This window comes from Vombatus ursinus, unplaced genomic scaffold (assembly GCF_900497805.2).
Source record: "Vombatus ursinus unplaced genomic scaffold, bare-nosed wombat genome assembly UNPS02009573.1, whole genome shotgun sequence".
NCBI lineage: Eukaryota > Metazoa > Chordata > Mammalia > Diprotodontia > Vombatidae > Vombatus > Vombatus ursinus.
Window position 1 is genome coordinate 10,562,462 of NW_020949351.1, and position 22,761 is coordinate 10,585,222.

General features: G+C 33.2%; 1 protein-coding gene across 1 annotated transcript in view; it reads left to right on the forward strand.

The window, feature by feature from the left end:
* Positions 1-22,761, forward strand: part of CCDC102B (coiled-coil domain containing 102B) — a 787,870-nt gene that overhangs the window by 547,366 nt on the left and 217,743 nt on the right. Inside the window, exon 8 of the mRNA XM_027852419.1 lies at positions 22,113-22,216. Coding sequence (XP_027708220.1) covers positions 22,113-22,216 — 104 coding nt within the window. The remainder of the gene's footprint in view (positions 1-22,112; positions 22,217-22,761) is intronic.

A 22,761-nucleotide genomic window follows, 5' to 3' on the forward strand; every position in this document is an offset into this window, starting at 1 on the left:
GAAGGTCCCTCTCATTCTGGTGGAAGGGGAACAGTACAGGAGAGGAGGTGTCCTGGCAAGCCCCACCTCAACAAATCAGTAGGAGATCCTGAGTCCCAGGTTGGTTAAGCAGGCAAGTGACAATACCAGGACCCCTGTGTGCCTTATCTTAGCAAGGGCAACCAGCAAACTGCAGCTAAGATAAGTACGCCAGCAGGCAAGCATCCTCCAGCAGCCAAACCTCCCTGTGCTTTATTCTAGCTCAGGGTAGCAGGTATATTCCAGGAGACAAATCCCCTCCCCAAAGCTTCAGTGTAGCCCCAGGGAAACACAGAAAAACCCCAACTGTCCTCAGCACATACCAGTCACCACTACTAGGACCCCAGTTCAGCACTAAATAAGTTGACAGATCCCTACAGCCTCCATCTGTCAGTACTTGAGGCCCAAGCACACAAAGCCAATGACCAGGTCCCTGACCCGTGGCACAAGAAGCTTGAGACAGTACCCCATGTGCTCCAGCAGGAGAGCTCAACTTTAAAAGCTAGGAAATCAGTAAATATCATGAGCAAAAAGCAGAAACAAATGACCATTGATTCTTTTTATGGGAACAGGGAAGATCAAAACACAAATTCAGAAGAGGATAACATTGTCAATATACCCACACCGAAAACCTCACAGGGAAATATTGACTGGTCTCAAGACCCAAAAGCCTTCTTGGAAGAGCTGAAGAATGATTTTAAAAGTCAAATAAGAGAGGTAGAAGAAAAAATTGGGAAAAGAAATGAGGACTATGCAAGAGAGAGTCAACAGCTTGGAAAATAATAAAAATGATAGTAGAAAACAATTCATTAAAATATAGTTGGCCAAATGGAAAAAAAAAAGCTTACAGTGAAGAAACTAATCCTTATGAAGTAGAATTGACCAAATGGAAAAGGAGGCACAAAAACTCACTAAAGAGAACTCCTTAAAAAATAGAACTGGCTAAAAGAAAAGGAGATACAAAAGCAAAGTGAAGAAAACAATTTATTGAGCAAGTGGAAGCTAGTGACTCTATGAGACATCAATATTAAGGGAATTAATGAAAAGAAATGCAAGAGAAGGAGGCCTAACCATACCAAATCTTAAATTGTATTACAAAGCAGTAAACATCAAAATTACTTTGTACTAGCTAAGAAATAGGGTGGTGAATCAGTGTAATAGGTTAAAGGAATGTTGAAAACTAAAAATAAAAATAAATTTAAAAAAAATGTGTGACTCAGGTAGAGCAATGGAATGTAAAAAGAATAACTCCCATCAGTCTATTCACCTGCTTGCTTTGTCTTTTGTTTTCTTAAAATTTCTATTCAACTTGAGTTTGCCCAGTTGGTACCAAGAAAATGAAGCTCATTGAACACTCATGTGGCTCCTACATGCTGCTGTACTTGCTATAATTTATTTTATGTTTTCTCAGTTATTGTGTAATGGACGATTTATAATTGTGTTGTTCATCCTTTTACTTAATTTCAGTCATGACACCCTTCACACTAGAAAATAAAAATGCTTTCCCCAGGCTTTTCACGTCTAAGTTAATAATGCTGGATTTGAGATGCATATGGTGTGTTGGATAAAAGGAGGCTCTCATAGTCACCATGACCAAGTTGAAGTCCTCTGCCAAATACTGTGTATGTGGGCATGAGTAAGCCACTTAAACTTTCCATTCCCCAGACTTCTAAGTGTGTATGATACAAATGAGTTGCTGATCTGCATTTGTGGGTAGTGTTTCTACACAAATAGTTCCTCACATCAATGAAGTTGCAGATTTAGGACATTCTTGTATTTTGTCCTGTCCCACATATAAAACTGCATTGTGAATCTACACCTTCCACTGATTGTCCTTTTTTTTTCCTTTTCTCTATCTCTAATTAACATAAATTCCCATAAGATCCTATCTTTAGCAGCAATTCAGAAAATAAATTCTGCTTAATGTCTCTGTATCTATACATAACTTGAAGTCTCAGTCTTCAGAGTTTTTGCTTTTATTTGCATCCTTCTAGAATGTCCTTCCCTGCCTTCTCTGACAAACTGCATTTTTATCAGCCTTCAAAACCTTAAGATTCATTTCCTTAATGAAGCCTTTCCTGATTAGCTACATTTAGATTTGAATTCCATTCCTTTCAAACTCTGTTGACATCTGTGTAGGTACATTGTTTGTGTGTTTTGCTTTATTTGTCTATATTAATATGTTCAGCCTTATCCTCCTGATGGTAAGTATCATCCTTATGGATAGGAACCATGTCTTAATGTATGGGACCAAATCAAGGGTAGGGTAACCTTTGAATAACATGAGTGTTGGATAAATGTTACTGGAAATAATTAATAAGGTAGCTAATTGAGTAGCTATCGCTTTATCTAGATATGACAAACTGTTATGCAGTATTTGTAGTGAGCAAGAATGATAACTAATTTTAATTGGATTTATAAAAATAAAAACAATTAAAATTAGCAAGGTTTTTAAATGAATATTAATAGAATTCTAGACTTACAAGGGACTTCTTGGTCTATTTCAAAAAGAAAAACTTAGCAAGAAACACCTTTACCAAATCCTTGTCATGATATACCCCTGCCAAGAATCTCTAGTAATGAAGAATACAGTAACAGACAAGGTAGACCATTTGAGTTCTAAATGTTAGATTTTCACAACTGGAGTTGAAATATTTCTTTGCAAATTCCACTTGTTACTCCAATATATGAAACTGATAAGCACTAAAATACTTTCTCCACTAAGCTTTATTGATTCTCCCAAATAGTAACATGTTTCCAATTATTTTATGGTGCTCTAATATACTTATATATTATTATGAAATCTCCCAAGTCTTCCCTTCCCTGTCTTAAGCATACTTTCAGAGGGTGATAGGGGAGGGTGAGGGCAACTACCTTTTTACTCTGCCATCTTGGTCTAATCCATTGCTTTTTCTGTATTAAAACTTTTGTTCACAATACAATTTAATTTTCTAAGCCAAAATAATGTAAGCATTATAGAAATTTATTTAGCCTATTTTTCCTTATTTGATTTGGTCCTACTATTCTAGCCTTTTGAGATATTTTTGCCTCCCCATTCTTTCATCCAAACTTCCATTTTTATGCCACCCACAATTTTAATGTGCATGCTTTCCATGTTTTTAATCCATATTAGATATGTAGATAGATAGGTAGATAGATAATTCAAAAAGGACCTTGCTATGTGTTAGGAATTGTGCTGATTGCTCAGAATGCAAATTTAAGGAAGCAAGACAGTCCATTCCCTCAAGGAGCTTACATTCAAAGACATAAAGAAAACACATAAAGAGAGGCTCAAAAAATAAAAATGTTCCTGGGCCCCAGCATAATTTATAAATGATGGCCATGAAATGATTTAGGGGATAAGGCAAAACTAACCTATCAGAGCCCAGAATCCAAGAGACAGAATGTAAAGGTCTAATAGGATTATGATGGAAATGATGGCCAGAGTGCAGATAGCATGATTTGGAAATGGTATCTAGACATCCGATGGGGGTCTAGTTCAAGGCAAGGTAAGGTAAAAGCTCAGCTATTAGAATCTCATTACATTTTTTCATATGAATTCTCAAACACCTATTCAAGTTTATAATTTGAAGGATACTACTGGTGACATCCAGATCTTCCAATATTACTGCCTTGAATGATGTGTTTCTTATACTTGATTCAGTATTAATTTAATTAAATTTATTGTGACATTGAAAAAGGATTTTTCTCCCTCCTCTGAAAACATATGCCTAAGCTGTATTTGCATCTACAGATTAAATTTAAAAGAGGTCTTACTCATGTGATGCACAAGTAAATAAATAAAGCAGAAGCAAGCACAATCTTATTTATCTCTAACTATTTAGAAATTCAGTATACAACCTTGGGAATTTCAGAGGTCAGAAGTAGAAAAGATAGTCTTCATATCTGTAGTTCCTTTAATTAATATACTTTACAGAGCTTATTCTCTTAATGATTTTATTGTTACTCAGCCATCTAGATGGGACAGGTTTTATTATTTTTTTGGGATTCAGCTAACAAGGAATTTTTTGTGGCTTTTATGGCTATAAACTTGTTGAAAGCTGGGATGAAATTCTTCCTGGGCCTAATATTGACTTTTTTTTCTCTCTAAGGGGTTTGCAAATTTGCGGTGACTGGGTAGTCAATCTCAATGCACAACCTATTAGCAGATATTGCTAAAAAAAAAATAAATAAGTTAAAATAATGGGGCTTCCAATCAACTCCCCATCAGAAAAGACTTGTAAAAACATATTTGCAAGTCTATGAACATACTTTAGCCCATTGGCAGAAAGTACTTTTATATATAAAAAAGGGTCTTTCTACAAATCAGGTCTTGTAGACCCCTGTTCAGAAGAGAAATCCTGTTATCTCCCTTATTATCAGTTATATTATATAAGCAATAGAGTGAACTTGCTTAAACAGGAAAGCCAATTTGCTATATTTTGTGTATTTTAAGTGTTTGGTTAACACAATATTTCAATTTCTTTGTCCTTTCATTTAGAGACAGGTAAGTGCTACAGTGGGTAGAGTGTTGGCCTAGAGTTAGGAATACCTGAATTCAAATCCACCATCAGCAAGTCACCTTAGACAAATCACTTAACTTCCATATGCCTCAGTTTCCTCAACTTCAAAATAAGGATAGTAATGTCACCATTCATTCAGGGTTGTTTTGAGTATGAAATGAGATAATACTTGTAAAGCACTTAGGGCAGTGTTTGGAACATTTTAGGCTCTTAATAAGTGTTTCTTCCCTTCCTTTCATTTTTCAGAAAGGTACTAAGGAACCTTAGTAAGCTTGTTTAAAAATTTATGGGGAAAGGGCATTTTGGGCAAGTTGGAATTAGTGGAGAGGGAAAGCTCTTTAGAAATTGAGATTTTTAGGCAGAAAAATATCTTTGAAGACATAGAATCTGCATTTTATGAAAGTAGAGAAAAGCTTCTTAAAAACAATTTTCACATTAACAGAATTGTAATTCTGATTTAAGATAATTTTTTAAATTATCAGTCATTTGTCTTTAACATCACAATATTAATAATTTCATGTTTGTTTAAAAAAATCTATAAATTCTGGGTAACTGAAAGTGATCAAAGCATCATAGATTTAAAGTTAGAAGGACCTTCATTGCTATCAAGTCCAATCCTTTCTTTTTACAAATGAGGTAACTAAGGCCCAAAGGGGTTAAAATATTTCCCAAAGATAACACAGGTGTCTTTTTGAAAGATCTAGAAATTTAACCTGGGTCCTCTAATTCCAAATCCAGTGTTCTTTCCACTGTATGTTGATATCAAATAATTCAATTACAAGAAAAGTATTTTAGAGCTTCCAGGGTGGAGCCAAGATGGCAGAGTAAAAGCAGTGACTTACTTGATCTCTCCCCCAAACTCCTCCAAATACCTATAAAAATGTCTCTAAACTAATTCTAAAATAGCAGAACCCACAAAAAGACAAAGTGAAACAAATTTCCAGACCAAGACAACCTGGATAGTTGATCAGAAAGGTATATCATGCCAGGTTGGGAGAGGAATACAGTTTGGTATGGGTGCACAGGCTGCAGCAAACCTGGAGCAGCCCTCAGAGGACTGAATCACAGGCAGCTGTGGCAGTTTCCAGGCTTCTCAACCCATGAACGCCGAAAACAACTTAGAAGGTCAGTGGGAAAGGTCTGTTTCTGCAGTGAGAGAGAAGCACTGGGTCCCAGTCCCATTCCCCAAGCTTGGCTCCAGAGTGGCAGCTGCCTCCTGAGCTACTGGCCCACAAATTGATGGGGAATCAAGTGGCTGATCAGAGGAGGATTGCAAGGATCTCTCTGCTGGTGCAGGATTCTCTTGCTTTGCCCATGCTTGGATATGGGTCACAGTTCTGGGTGGCAGTCCTGGAGCAAGAAGGAACACTGGAGTTTGTAGTGGCTGTGGAGAGGAAATCCTCCTCACAGTTCCAAGACAGAAAAGAGTTCTTGTGGTCACTCATAGAGCAGAGCACAAGACTGCGAAGGAGTAAACACCTCGCCCTTGATCGTAGCACCTTAGAAGAACTGAAAATTTGCAGGTCCCTAGAAGTATCTCTGAAAACAGCTACACACAACTCCTGAAGCTTGGGACATTATATTCTCCACACTGGAAACAGATCCCTACCTTAACAAAGACTTTATAACTCAAGTAATTGGCTGGGATCATTAGCAAACAGTGCAAAAAGAGTCAGACTATATTATCTTACTTTGGTGACAAAGAAGGTCAAAACATAAAACCAGAAGAAGACAATGAAGCCAAAGCTCCTACATCCAAAGCCTCTAAGAAAAATATGAATTGGTCCCAGTCCATGGAAGAGCTCAAAAAAGATTTTGAGAAGCAAGTAAGAGAAGTAGAGGAAAAACTGAGAGTGATGCTAAAGGAGACCCAAAAAAATACTGAAGAAAATAACACCTTAAAAAATAACCTAACCCAAATGGCAAAGGCAATCCAAAAAGCCAATGAGGAGAAGAATGCCCTAAAAAACAAAGTTGTCCAAATGAAAAAGGAAGTCCAAAAGCTTACTGAAGAAAATACTTCCTTAAAAATTAGAATGGAGCAATTGGAAGCTAGTGACAATTTGAGAAATCAAGGCACTGTAATATTAATCCAAAAGAATGAAAACATAGAAGAGAATGTGAAATATCTCACTGGAAAAACAACTGATCTGGAAAATAGATCCAGTAAAGAGAATGTAAAAATTATTGGACTATCTGAAAGCCATGATCAAAAATGCAGCCTAGAAATCATCTTTCAAGAAATTATCAAAGAAAACTGCACCAATATTTTAGAACCAGAGGGCAAAATAGAAATTGAAAGAATCCACCCATCACCTCCTGAAAGACATCCCCAAAGGAAAACTCCTAGGAATATTGTAGCCAAATTCCAGAATTTCCAGGTCAAGGATAAAATATTACAAGCAGCCAGAAAGAAACAATTCAAGTATTGCAGAAACACAATCAGAATAACACAAGATTTAGCTGCTTCTACATTAAGGGACTGGAAGGCATGGAGTACAATATCCTGGAGGGCAAAGGAGATAGGAAAACAACCAAGAATCATCTGCACAGCAAAATAGAGTATAATCCTTCAGAGTAAAAAATGGTCATTCCATAAAATAGGGGACTTCCAAGCATTCCTGAGGAAAAGACCAGAGCTGAATAGAAAATTTGACTTTCAAATACAAGACTCAAGTGAAACATGAAAGAGGTAAACAGGAAAGAGAAATCATAAGAGACTTATTAAGGTTGAACTGTTTACATTCCTGCACAGAAAGACATTTGTAACTCATGAATCCTTTGTCAGTATTAGGATAGTGGGAGGGGAAAATTATATGTCTAGATAGATAGATAGATAGATAGATAGATAGATAGATAGATAGATAGATAAACAGACAGAAAGAAAGACAGACAGACAGACAGACAGACAGACAGACAGACAGACAGACAGACAGATAGATAGATAGATAGATAGATAGATAGATAGATAGATAGATAGATAGATAGATGGCACAGGGTGAGTTGAAGATGAAGGGGTGGTATCTGGAAAATAAAATTTAGGGGTGAGAGAGGATTATACTGGGAGAAGGAGAAAGGGAGAAGTAGAATGGGGTAAATTATCTCACATGAAACAGACAAGAAAACACTTTTACAGTGGAGGGGAAATGGGGGAAGGTGAGAGGGAATGACTAAATCCTATTCTCATAGGATTTTTCTTAAGGAGGGAATAACATACACAATTGGGTATGGAAATCTATCTTACAGTACAGGAAAATAAGGGGTAAGGGGACAAGAGAGCAGGGGTTGATAGAGGAGAGGGCAAATTGGGGGAGGGGATAATCAGAAGCAAACACTTCTGAGGAGGTACAGGGTCAAAAGAAAGAATAGAATAAATAGGGGGTAGGATAGGATGAAGGGAAATATACTTAGTTTTTCACAACAGGACTACTATGGAAGTGTTTTACATGACTACACATCTATAACCTGTATTGAGATGCTTGCTTTTTCAATGGGGGTGGGTGGGGAGAGAGGAAGGGAGAAAATTTGTAACCCAAAGTTTTAAAAACACATGTTAAAAAATTTAAAATTAAAAAAGATAAAAATAAAATAAATAAAATAAAATAAATTTCTTTATAATAAAAGAAAAGTATTTTAGTTATATTATGTTTACTCAGGGAAGATAATTATCACTTTGATCATATGCAAATACCATATCTATATGAAAACAAAATTTGGATATTTTTCAATAATAACAACTTTTTATGATTATGCTATATGTGACATAGAAAACTTTAAAACCTGAAAGCTCATTTTTCAAGAGAAAATATTTTTAAATACAATTTTAAATATTCTTTACTGCATTGTTAAGTTCTTATCCTAAGGTGTTAGATTTCTTGTTCTCACACTATAAAATTGCATACAATAGCACAGTTGTTGCCATAAACTCTAGAATCAGACATTTCTTCTCAGAAATTATTTTAAGTAAGTTTAATGGATAATTTCTGGGAGGAAATAATTCTAAAGTCATTTAGTTGAAAATCTTCCATAATGATACAGCTGTAAGACCAGTACTATCATAAAATATAAAATTCTAAAAACTACCTTAGAGAGATAAAAGAATTTATTGAATGTGATACCTAGACATACACAAAAAAAAACCAACTCAGAAAATTGTTAAGTTTCAAGTCTCACTTCTGAAGGGTGTAACAGGAAAGCTACAGTTCATTTTGGAAATATCTTCAGGTTATCTTTTAACTCTCCCATAAAAAAAAAATTCTCCATGTTTACTCAGACAGGTCAGGACTGAAGTAGCAGGGCCTATCATTGTGTTTGACACATAGTAGGCATTCAGTAAATATCAAATGGGTGACTTGCATATTTCAAGTTTTAAAGTAGAATCCTGATTTCAAGAGAGAAGGTTTTGTTTTGTTATGTTTTCTTATTCTTCCATCTACTTTGCCCGGGTCATGCAGACACTATGGATTCTGCACTGAATGGAAAGGTATGGTGAGCAGTTTCCAGCTTTCTCATTATTGATTCTTCCTCAGTGCCCCCTCACCTTTTCCTTTCCTTTTTTGTTTTTTCTCTTTTAATTTCTCCTTTCTGTCTCTTTTTCTCTTATATTTCCTTTTCTAAAACTTGTCTCCCTCTCCTTCTAGAAGCTAATAATTTACAGGTAAAAATTAAAGTTATAGGTGTTCAAGATCATCCAAGAATATCATTCTTAATAGGAGATTACATTGAGGACATTGGTAGGGGATTTATACAGAACTTAATAAGACTCTCTAAATTAAAACAATATGTTCTTTCATGTGAAAGGATATTATAATGAATAGAAATTCATCTTAAGAGTCAGGAAGATCTAGGTTCAACTCTGTCTATAAAACATACTGATTGTATGACTGCACAAGATATTTAAATTCCCTGATAATTTAAACTGCAGAAGAGTAGCTTATCTGCATTAGCCAAAGAGTTCTGTCACCAAAATACCCTGCACAGAAAATTTCAGAGGTCTGTATGCATACACAAACACACAAAATAACAGCAACAATAGAAATGTTTTTCTTTGTCACTACTATGAAAATGTGGAAGTAGATGAATATATCAAGAAATCTATTTTAGATCAGGAATAAAGAACGTGAGAGGCCAAACCTTCATAGTCTACGCAGAAGTTCACACCTCTATATCACTAATAGTCTCAAGAAAGAAATCAGAATGCACTACATTTGACAAGCACCGGTAACATCACAAATATGAGACCACTTATATTTCCATGGATAGGGAATGACTCATTACTGATGTGGGAGTTACTGCAGGTATACTAACATTTTCACCACCACAACCAATTTCTCTTTTTAGTGAGAATGAGATACAAAATATTTTTTCTTTGTTAGTCCTACCTTTTGAGTATTGTAATTATCACATAGATAAATCAAGAAGGTTTTTGCTCCTTGGTTTTGGCTAAGAGAACACTGGCAGATGTTTGAATAATTGAAGTCCTTCATTACTATTGTAATGCTTCTCCATCCGGCTTATGATTCATTCCCAAAACTCTTCATTTCTTTTTCAGTAATACTGATATGTAGTATGCATCAATGACAAAACTATTTCTGCTTTCCTCCCTTAATTAACCTTCCCCCAAATACAATCCACCACCTGCCTTGCACCTCTGATTCCTGTTTTTTTTCAATTTTGCCTTTTATTTATATATTTAACCTATGCTATCTCATTCATCTCCCACCTTTTACCTACTATTTTGAATAAAGTATGTACACATTCAGAAACCTATTCCAATAATATGTTGTTACTTTCTGATTTTCAGTGATGCTTATGAAATCAACATTTCTCCCCTGCAATTAGTTCTTTTTGCTGTTTGCCAACCTTTAAACATTTGTGTTGATACTTAAGTCCATATTGATAGATTGTCACCTCTGCATATAAGGGAAGCAACTATATCCCTTCATTGAGGGAAAGCTTTAGTCTGACCATTTTAAGCTGAGAACTTTTGTTCAGATAGTTTAAATTACAGGGGAAATTATTCAACTTTGATTAAGATAAATGTAGACATTGAGTAATTGGAATTGCTACAAATGGATTTCTAAAGTGAAGATACCTAAGACACACAATGGGAGAATTTATTCTGACTTACTAATATTCCAAAAAAAATGATGACTAACTTTGTGGGTTCTAAAAGCTTGAAACTTGAAGCAAAACAGATCTTCTGTTCTTTGTAAGAATGCCTTGGTGCTGGGTTTCATCCAGGTATCCAGAGGCAAAGAATTCACAGCCCAGTGCTATAGGAAACATCTTGCTTAGGTTCCTCCCTGTCTAATTCTGAAAGCAGACATCTGTTGTGTGTTAATTGAGCAAAGATGAAACAGGAGAGTAAAAACTATTAATCAGTTCCCCAGGTATTGTATTTGGACCCTCTAAGCTGAAATAAGAGAGATAAACATGAATTTCATGTGATATTCAAATAATAGCATTATTGCCATTAAAATTAATAGATGAATAGATGCAATTTTACTTTATTCAATGTAAGAGAAAACAATATTCATTCACTTCATAAATATTTCAATTTTATTTATGAAGGTTAAAATGCATTTTAAAAGGTAGGGCACTTACAGTGAATATATAAATTAGAGCTATTGTAAATCATTGAAAGCAACTTAAATTCCCCTCACCTTCTGTCCCTCTTATCCACATGTATGTTTTCATCCATGAAAATGCATGGTCTACATCTGCTTTTGATTTGGGTGAAGATAGAGGACGAAATAGCCTCTGAGCATCAGAATGACCCAGATGCTGCATCGATGGAATCTTGGAGTGAGCTTTGAGGACCAATTGTCACATTGCCTATCTTTTGATATTTTTCTCCTTCCAAAGTATCTGTGATGATGTCCCAGTGCATGGCTGGAGAGACAAAAGGGTAAAGAGTGCTTATGAATACTTGTAGACAACTTACAAGCTAGACGTAATGATCATTATGTGGATTTTTTTTAAAAGATCGGTAAATTTTATTTTTGCACATTCTGTATTTTTGAAAATATTCATCATTCATCTTCCCAAAAGAGTCATTCCTTTTAACTAATAATAAACATGAGAGGAAAAATTAATCAAATCAAACACTATTTGCAGTATTCCACACACACACACACACACACACACACACACACACACACATATACTTTCATGTGTGAAAAGAATAGAAGGAGGTTCACTCTCACATAACTTTTTTAGAGCAGAATTTGGCAATTATAATTGCAGTGTTTAGCTTCTTTTGTTCTTTCCATTTTCATTGTTTTATTATCTGTATATATTATTCTCCTAGTTCTCCTTACTTCACTTTATATGACTTAATATATCTTACTTATGTTTCTCTATAGTTTGCACAATCATCCTGTCTTCATGTTTCATTGATATATTTTTGTATGTCATCTACATTTTACATTATATTTTCCTCAGAAGTCTCTTAAAAGAGAAAAAGGAGAACAAATAATTCTACAAAATGAATGTAAACATCAGTATCCTCTGTCATCATCCTCCTTATAAGGAAGGAAAAGAATATACCATGATATCTTATTTAGAACAAAGAATGGTCATTGTAATTTAATATCAACATATCATGAAAAGAGAACCAGAGTTCCAATCCTACCTCTGACTTTTACATTTATATTGATTTGGAAAAATCATTTGAGGTCCCTGGGCTTCATTTTCTCATCTTTATAAAGAGGGAATTGGACAAGATGTCCTTTTAAGTCTCTTTTACTTCTAAATCTATTATTTTTTTCAACCCTTATTACCCTCTATTATTGTTTTCTTATTTTTGTTTTATGTATTTTTTATTTTTCTTTTTGTTATTATCTTGTTGTTATTGTCTGTATTGTTCTGCTTACTTCAATTTGTATCAGTTCCTGTGTCTTCTCATGCCTCTCTGAATTTAACATACCTCTTTTTATAATGCAATAAGATTCTGTTACATTCAAATATCACAGTTTCTTTAGTAATTTCCCAATGGAAATCTAGTTTGTTTCTAGCTCTTTGTAACTAGGAAAAGAAAACATAAGTATTTTGGTATATACAAGAAGTTTCTTTTTATCATTGGCCTCCTTGGAGTATAAGTGTAGCCATGATATCTTTGGGTCAAAAACCATAAACATTTTAGTTAGTCTCAACATAATTCCATAGGCTCATTGATTTAGAGTTAGAAAGGAGCATAGAGTCCATCTAAGTTCAACTCACTCATTTCCTTTTTTCTTAATAGCATTTTTATTTTTCCCAATTACATGTCAAAATAGTATTGGCATTCATTTTTACAAGATTTTGAGCTCCAAAATTTTCTCTCTCTCTCTTCTTCCCCTCCCCTCTTCTGAAAGTGGTAGGCAATTTGATATAGGTTATACATGTGCTATCATGTAACACGTTACTCATAGTTGTGAAAGAAGAAACGAGTCAAAAGGGAAAAGAAAACCTTGAAAAAGAATAAAGTAAGTGAAAAAATATGCTTTGATTTGTATTCAGAGTCTATCAGTTCTTTATCCAAATGTGAATAGAATTTTCCTTCATGAGTCCTTTGTACTTGTCTTGAATCATTGTGTTGCTGAGGAGACCCAAGTCCTTCATAGTTTGTCATCACACAATGTTGCTGATACTGTGTACATTGTTTTCTTAGTTCTGCTCATTTCACTTTGCATCAGTTCATATAAGTTTTTCCCAGTATTTCTGAAATCTTCCTGCTCATCATTTCTTATAGCACAATAGTATTCCATTATGTTCATGTAGCACAGCTTGTGCAGCTATTGCCCATTTAAGTGAATCCTTGATACCAATTATTTTTTAAATATGCCTTAATGTAACATTTACATATTGCCCAAATTTTTCTTCATGGTTTTTATTTGGAAAATTCAATGTAGTTGGACATGTTGAAATTCTCACAATTATTAATAAAAATATGTTATACATTTTAATTTTTCCAGAATTAATATCAATTTAGCTTATAAGATGACATTACTAAGAAGGTCAAATAGTAGCTGGAAAACTCTCCAGAAATACAAGATAGAGGTGAAAGTATTTTCATTTATGCTCACTGTGAAGAGATGAACATGTATGTCATGCAGAGATAAGGAGAACTAATTGTTATGCAGTTAGAATAATATTAATTTGTGGATGAGATTTGACTGGATAACACAACATTCATTCAAATGATAAGATTAGTTAAAATGTTCTGAACATGACTTTTTAAATTTTTGTGTCATTAAAAATTTTTGAAAATAAGTTTAAAGTGAGTGGATACAGAATTCACTGAGTGTGTTGTGTTTTAACATGAAGATTTAGAAAAGACCAAAGGCACTGTGTTTTCTTAAAAAAAAAATACTTTGTATGCATTGTTTTCATAGTCTCTTTTATTGCTTTGTAAGCCAAAAAAGAAGAAAAAAAAACTAGGGCATAATTATTCTCTAATGAATTCTATTGTAAAGTGAAACTGTTAAAGGAGAATGTGTCATTTAGTTTATGTGAAGCTTAATGATGAAAGAAGTAATAAATATTTTATATTATCCAATGTAGAATTGCAATACCTTCACCTTTAAACATTTATAGTTCATTTTTAAGAGGGCAAAGTAATAATAAGTTATATAATACTTTTATTTTTTATTTATTTTATTTTTATTAATTGATTTTTAGTTTTCAACATTTACTTCGATGAGCTTTTGAGTTTTAAATTTTCTCCTCTTCCCTTCCCACTCCCTCCCCATGATAGCGTGCAATCTGATATAGGTTATACATATGCATTCCTATTAAACATATTTTCACATTAGTCATGTTGTAAAGAGGAAGCAGAATCAATAGGAGGAACCACAAGAAAGAAGAAACAAAACAGAAAAGAAAAAAAAAGCAAATAGCATGCTTTGATCTGCATTCTAACTTCACAGTTCTTTCTCTGGATGTGGATAGCATTTTCCATCATGAGTCTTTTGGAGTTGTCTTAGGTCCTTGAATTGCTGAGAAGAGCTAAGTCTATCAAAGTAAGGCATTGAATAATGTGGCTCTTACTGTGTACAACATTCTCCCAGTTCTGCTCATTTCATTCTGCATCAGTCTATACAAGTCTTTCCAGATTTTTCTGAAGTCTACCTGCTCATCATTTCTTATAGTACAATAGTATTCCATTACATTCATATACCACAACTTGTTCAGTCATTCCCCAATTGATGGGCATCCTCTCAATTTCCAATTCTTTGCCACCACAAAAAAGTACAATATACTTTTGTATACATGGGTCTTTTTTCCATTTGTATTATTTCTTTAGGATATAGGCCTAGAAGTGCTATTGCTGGGTCAAAGGGTATGCACATTTTTATGCTCTCCAAAATGGTTGGATCAGTTCACAACTCTACCAACAATGCATTAGTGGTCCAATTTTACCTCATCTTCTCCAACATTTATCACTTTGCTCTTTTGTCATGTTGGCCAATTTGATAGGTGTGATGTGGTACCTCAGAGTTGTATTGATTTACATTTCTCTAATCAATAGTGATTTAGAGCATTTTTTCATATGACTATAGATGGCTTTGATTTCTTCATCTAAAAACTGCCTGCTCATATCCTTTGACTATTTATCCATTGGGGAATGACTTGTAATCTTATAAATTTGACTTAATTCTCTATGTATTTTAGAAATGAGGCCCTTATCAGAGACACTGGTTGTAAAAATTCTTTCCCAATTTTCTACTTCCCTTCTAATCTTAGTTGCATTGGCTTTCTTTGTGCAAAATCTTTTCAATTTAATGTAATCAAAATTATACGTTTTGCATTTCGTAATGTTCTCTACCTCCTTATTTGATCATGAATTCTTCTGTTCTCCATAAATCTGATAGGTAAACCATACCTTACTCTTCCAGTTTGCTTATAGTGTCAGCCTTTATATCTAAATCATGAACCCATTTTAACTTTATTTTGGTATATAGTGTAAGATTTTGGTCTCTGCCTAGTTTCTGCTATACTCTTTTCCAGTTTTCCCAGCGGATTTTGTCAAATAGTGAGTTCTTATCCCAGAAGCTGGGGTCTTTGGGTTTTTTTTCAAATAGTAGATTATTACAGAAGTAATTGACTACTGTGTCTTGTGCACATAACTTATGCCACTGATCCACCACTCTGTTTCTTAGCCAGTACCAAGTAGTTTTGATGATCACTGCTTCATAATACAATTTAAGATCTGAAATGGCTAGGCCACCTTCCCATGCATTTCTTTTCATTATTTTCCTTGATATTCTGGACCTTTTGTTCTTCCATATGAATCTTATTATTTTTTCTAACTCTATAAAATAAAATAGTTTTGGTAATTTGATTGGTATGCAACTGAATAAGTAATTTGGGTAGAATTGTCATTTTTATTATATTAGCTTGACTTACCCATGAACAACTGATGTTTTTTCCAACTATTTAGATCTGACTTCATTTGTGAGAAAAGTGTTTTGTAATTGTGTTCATGTAGTTCCTGGGTTTGTTTTGGGAGGTAGACTCCTAAATATTTTATAATGTTTACAGTAACTTTAAATGGAATTTATCTATCTCTTGCTGTTGGGTTTTGTTGGTAATATATAGAAATGTCAATGATTTCTGTGGATTTATTTTATAGCCTGCAATTTTGCTAAAGTTGCTTATTATTTCATGTAGTTTTTTTTTTTACTTAATTCTCTAGGAGTCTCTAGGTATATCATCACATCATCTGGAGTGATAGCTTTGTTTCATCTTTGCCTAATCTAATAACTTTGATTTCTTTTTCTTCTCTTATTGCTAAAGCTAACATTTTCAGTATGATATTGACCAACAGTGGTGATAATGGACATCCTGGTTTCACCCCCAATCTTACTGGAAATGCTTCTAGCTTGTCCCCACTACATATGATGCTTGCTGAAGGTTTTAGGTAGATGCTGTTTATTATTTTAAGGAAGACTCCATTTATTCCTACGCTTTCTAGTGTTCTTAATAGGAATGGGTGTTGTATTTTGTTAAAAGCTTTTTCTGCATCTATTGAGATGATTACGTGGTTTCTGTTAGTTTTGTTGTTGATATGATCAATTATGCTGACAGTTTTCCAATATTGAACCAGCCCTGCATTCCTGGTATAAATCTTACCTGGTCACAGTGTATTATTCTCATGATAAGTTGCTGTAATTTTATTGCTAATATTTATACAAAATTTTGCATCTATACTTATTAGGGAAATTGGTCTATGATTTTCTTTCTCTGTTTTATCTCTTCCCGGCTTAGGAATATTTATATCATATTCCCATATTTATTCCCATATTCATATTCCCATATCAATATCCCATATTTATATCATAAAAAGAATTTTGTGAGATTACTTCTTTGCCTACTTTCCCAAATAGTCTATAATGTATTGGAATTAATCTTTCTTTAGATGTTTGATAGGATTCACTTGTAAATCCATCTGGTCCTGGAGTTTTTTTTTTCCTAGGGAGTTCATTTATGGCTTGTTCAATTTCTTTTTCTGAAATGGGATTATTTAAGTTCTTTACTTCCTCTTCTGTTAATCTGGGCAATTTATATATTTTTTAAATATTCATCTATTTCACTCAGGTTGTCAAATTTATTGGCATATAGTTGGGCAAAATAGTTCCCAATTATTCTTTTAATTTCCTCTTTATTAATTGTGAACTTACCTTTTAAAAGAAATAAGAATAAACAAGTGAAAGATGGTTGAATTATGTAAATATCTCAGGACTATAAAACTTAAAAATGTATATTTTCTTTTAAATCCTGTGCAACTGACCACATGTTAAAACCTGCAACCTGGCAAAATAAGAACCTGGACACTGCTAATACATTTCCAATATTCTACAATACTAATCCTCCACAAGGTACCTCCTTTTATGCCTCTTCATAAACTGAGGTCACCATACATCAGAATTAGCAAACTTTTTCTACAAATAGGTAGTAAACATTTCAGATTTTGCAGGTCAATTGGTAAAATGGAGGATTACTTATACAATAAGAGAGAAAACACATTTCTATAATTTTATTGATGAAATTTAAAATATAATAACAATTTAATATTTTAATTTTACTAATTAGAATGTAACTCTTTTTTTGAAAAAAAATTGTTTAATTAGAGTTTAAATTTATTGTTTCCTCTAGTTAAAATCTATGGCAAAACTACATCTATTAATATTGAACTGTAATGAATTTGTACATATTTCAGATTTGACAATATTTTCACACAGATTGTTGCTGCTAAATACTGAAATCAGTCTAAGAACAAATGATTTCAGTTGAGCATGTTCATTGCTAGAAAGACATTTATAGAATTTGATTAAATTTTCTTTTGATATTTGTCTTTTGAATGTCATTTAATTTCAGATTAACCACTTAAAACTGTAAGTTAGATGGAAATTCCTCTTACAATTGAATGGATTTCAAAATAGGGAAATTTCTTTTACATTTGCATTGAAGTCTGAAAAAATTCTGCTGGAATTGTACTTTGAGCTCAGAAAATATATCCACTGCAAATTTATGTGAGAATTATTATTTTGCTACCTGTTTTAAGTTTTGATAGCAAGGGAAGACTATCAAACAACTTGACATTACATTCAATCAATATGAGTTGTAATTAAATTGACTTAGTATAAATTTCACATATGAGCACTGGCTGTTTTATTTTATATTTTTAGGTTCACCTCATTAAGAAACATCAAGTCCTTAGCAAAAGCTACTTTCCACCATTATTCAGAGTTGATATTATCATTTGAAGGCAATTCTTTTTTCATTTAGGAAAATTTTAATATGCCCCTGAACTAAAAAATCATCATGACACTCTTAAAAATATTTTTCCCTTATTTTGACAGGATAAATATTTGCTTATTATAATAATAAATAAATATTTGTTGTGGTTGTTGAGTCACATATGACCCCATTTGCCCTTTCCTTCTCCAGTTCATTTTCAGTTGAGGAAATTGAGGCAAACAAGGTTAAATGACTTGCCCAGGGTCACCCAGTTTTAAGTATCTGAGGCTGAATTTAAACTCAGCTCTTCCTAACTCCAGGCCTGGAGGTCTGTGTACTGCACCACTAACTACCCTTGCTGAAGTACAACATTTGACCTGACACTTGAATGAGTATGACTATAATAAAATAAATGCTAATGGACACTGAGATTTGAATTTCATATTATTTTCTTACATCCTGAAATATTTTTCTACTTTTGATTTTTTTCAAATATTGAGGACTACTAGAAGAAATTAACTATAACAGAATGACATTCTCACTGTCAATGTAACTTGAGGTTGCTTCTAGAAAGATTAGCTTACAGGTTTTCAGAGATGTCATAAATGTTCGTCATGTAGCCAATGGCTTCAATGATAATAATTCAATAGTTTGCATTTATATAATGCTTTAACATTCAAAAAAGCATTTTCCTTACAACATGCAAGGTCTGTAGTTCAACTATTATCATCCTAATTTTACAGTAGAGGAAATTGAAGCAAAGAGAGGGGAAATGATGAGCCCAGGGTTTTACAACAAATATTTGCCAGATCCAAGTCACAAACTCATGTCTTCTGCCTCAAAATTCAGTGTTATATCCAGTTATTTTGTGGAACACTTGTTCATATTTCCTTATAACACTCATAGGGAGCAGTATAAAGTTAATTGTCCCATATATCAATATATACTGAAAGGCATAAAGCCAAGAAATCTAGTTAATAACTTGACAAGATAATCCCAATTGAATATACTTTGATTTTCAATATAAGATTGAGCAGAGGTGAGAATGGAAGAATTCAGATATAAAATATTTTAAGGGAGAAATAAAAGATACCTAAGGCTAATGGATTACTCAATATTCTCATATCATCATCATGATATTACCATCAAAAAGAAAGTTGGATGGTGCTAGATTTGTCTGTCACCTAAAAGCATTATTAAAATGTAATTGAGTATGAATTAATGGATAGAAAGTCAGTGGTTACAAATATCAAGATCATTTCATAATTATTAACTACAGAGTAAGATTTTTTACAGCAAGATTTTTTAACATGGATTGTAAGTACCCTCTATAAAATCAATGGGTAGTTTTCATAGGATCCAGAAACTTGGTTTATCATATATAATGATGAGTAGAAAACACTATATTCATATAATTTAGCCATGCCATAATAATGAGGACCCAATGCCTTAGTTTTCAGCTTCTTGGTACTTCAAAAGAGCACAGAGATGTAGATATAGAGATAGTATAAATTAGACATATAGATATAAATGTATACATACATGCATATTTACTTATATATTCTATATGTGTATATTCTTTAATAATCCACATATATAAGAATATATATCATTCTTACATATTTCATGTATAATTTCTTTCCTATTTTCTTTGATCTTTCATAGGTATATCAATAACATCTCTGGTTCACAGTATGACATTAATAAAAGTTTATTGCTTTGAGTATTATTTTGTGTTTTAGGATTCTTGAACCAAATTCATAGCTCTACCAATAGTATATTATTGTCCCTATCCTTCTATAATTATAATTTTTAAAACAGTATCTTTGATACTGTGAGGGATTTGAGGTAACCCCTCCCCCCAGAGTTGTTTTAATTTGACTTTCTCTTATTATTAGTAACACTAAACACACATCATTTATTTATTCAACTGCAATGGCTCCCTACTACTTCTAGGATCAAAGATAAAGATCTTATGTTTGGTTTTTAAAACTCTTCATAACCTGTCCCTTTTTTATCTTTCCATTCTTTTACAACCTTAAGCCCTCCATGTATGCTGCCACCAGTGACACTGGGTTTCTTGCTATTCTTCACAAAAGACACCTATCTTGTGACTACACATGTTAAATGGTTGTTCTCCTATAACTTGAACTCTCTCCCTCTTCATCTGTACTCCTTGTTTCCTTCAAATACTAGATAATCTTTTGCAAGAACCTAATTTCTCATAGTGAAGTTGTTTGTCTGTGAATTAAGGAAAACCATGATATCAGGAGGTTTAAATTTATAAGTAACTACAGTTCCAATAGGAAAATGAATGGAATTAGCATGGAATAGTGGGAAGGTCACTATAGTGTGAGTCATTAGATATATGTGTGTATATGTTTGTGTGTGTGTATGTGTGTATATGTGTATTTGTGTGTATCACAAACAATGTTTAACAATCTGGAGGCAATGTTCCGGTACTTTGGATAAATTGTCTATGTAGTATTTATTGGAAGATGTGATTAAGAAATTAATAAGATGGGAAGGCATGGAAGGATATGAACTATACTGATGAAGAATATGCCCACACTGATGAGATCATATATCTTTCTAAATTTCTTCTTGTAATTTGTAAACTTGTAACTTCTAAATGTCTACATATACTATGGAAACTTACTTAATCTCCATAGATCTCAATTTTCACTTCTGTAAAATGAGGAGTCTTGCTAGATGGATTTTGAGGTCTATTCCCCCTTTATATATATCACCCCATGGTTATATGCAAATCAGTTAAAAAGAGAGATCATAGGGTAGGATTTATCTATCCCTAGATCTTCAATAACACACTAATACACACACACACACACACACACACACACAACTACCAAATATTTTATCTTTTAAAAACCGGGAGACACAGTGAATAGAGTACTGGAACTAAAGTCAGTAAGACCTGAGTTCAAATTTGACCTCAGATGCTCACTAACTGTGTGACCCTGGACAACCAAGTCATGACCTTTGTTTCAGATTTACCATCCATAAAATGGATATAATAATAACACCTACCTCACAAGGTTATTAAGAGGATTAAATGAGATGATATTTGTAAAGCATTTTGCAACCTCCTAAGCACATTATAAATACTAGCTATCATTAATATTAATGTGAGTGCTATTATATATTTGGAACTATAATACAATGTAAATGTAATTTAGAACTGTAATGTAAAGGAGTAATTTCATCCACAACTCTCATTTTCCAGAAGACAAACTTGAGTTTCTAACAGGCTAAATAACTTGTCCAGTGTTACATAGATACTAAGTGGCAAGGACAATATTAGAACCTTGGACTTCTGACTCAAAATCCAGAGTTCTTACACTATATCAAACTGTCTAATAATGCCTTACTTTCTAATATTCAAAGTGATTTCTATTGGAGAGCTAGACTCCATCCCTAGATTGATTACCAACAGGCTCTATGAAGTAAAGTGTACATACCTCTAATCCACTAATTCACTCACCTCTCAGTGTTTTCTTTGATAAAAGATTAGTTGAGATATCTCACATTTTAAAGCTTTATAATATTATAATTCAGCAACATAGGCAGTCTGACAACATGACTCTTGAAACAAACTAAAAATGTTCTCAGCATTGTGTTAAGCAACATTAAAATGTGAGAAAAAAGAACTAACTTTGAACATTCCCCAGATATTGACCATAATCCTCCACCTTGCACAGTTTGCATAAGCAACATCAAATTCTTTAAAAGCTCCCTGGTTTTCTTCGTTTCAAAGTTAATTTTATTTCAATGATTCACTTTTTTTAGTATCACCTTAAATCAAACATCTTCCTCCTTTGTTTTTAGCTTGATGGCTCACTAAATCAGATTCGTAAACTCCAGCGATCTCTAGAGGAACAGATAGAAATGAATGATAATCTACAGATTCAGCTCAATCATCTACAAAACAGGTAATGATTTTACAATAATGTTTTGTTCAGTCTTGAATCTATGGGGTTTCAAAGATCTACTCTTACTTCTAGGTGTAATTGTATTTCCATCATTCATATGCAAAAGCATTTTTCTTAGGATCTTACATAAATATTACTCAATGAGAGTTACATTTCATAAACTAGGGATATTAAAGGAGGATATTTATAGACAATTATGACATGTGTTTAATCAGAATGTTGTACTGTTGGGATGTGATAGGAAGACAATATGATACAGTGATAAAGATATTGTCTTTGGAATCAAAGAACTAATTTTCAAATCCTGACTTTGTCATTTAAGTTGTATGTAATATACCTCTAGAAATCTGTTTCCTTATCAGCAAGGTATTGGGTGAGTTGAACTCTAAGAATCCTTCTGTCCCTGTATTTATTATCCTATTATTATGTGAGAGATTTCTAGACATTTGGCATTCATAGAAAATTTAGAAAACTGCAAGTTTCCATTTTTCTTGTGGTTTATTTTTTTTGTCAGTAGGAATGTAAAGTCTTCCATTAAACATTTC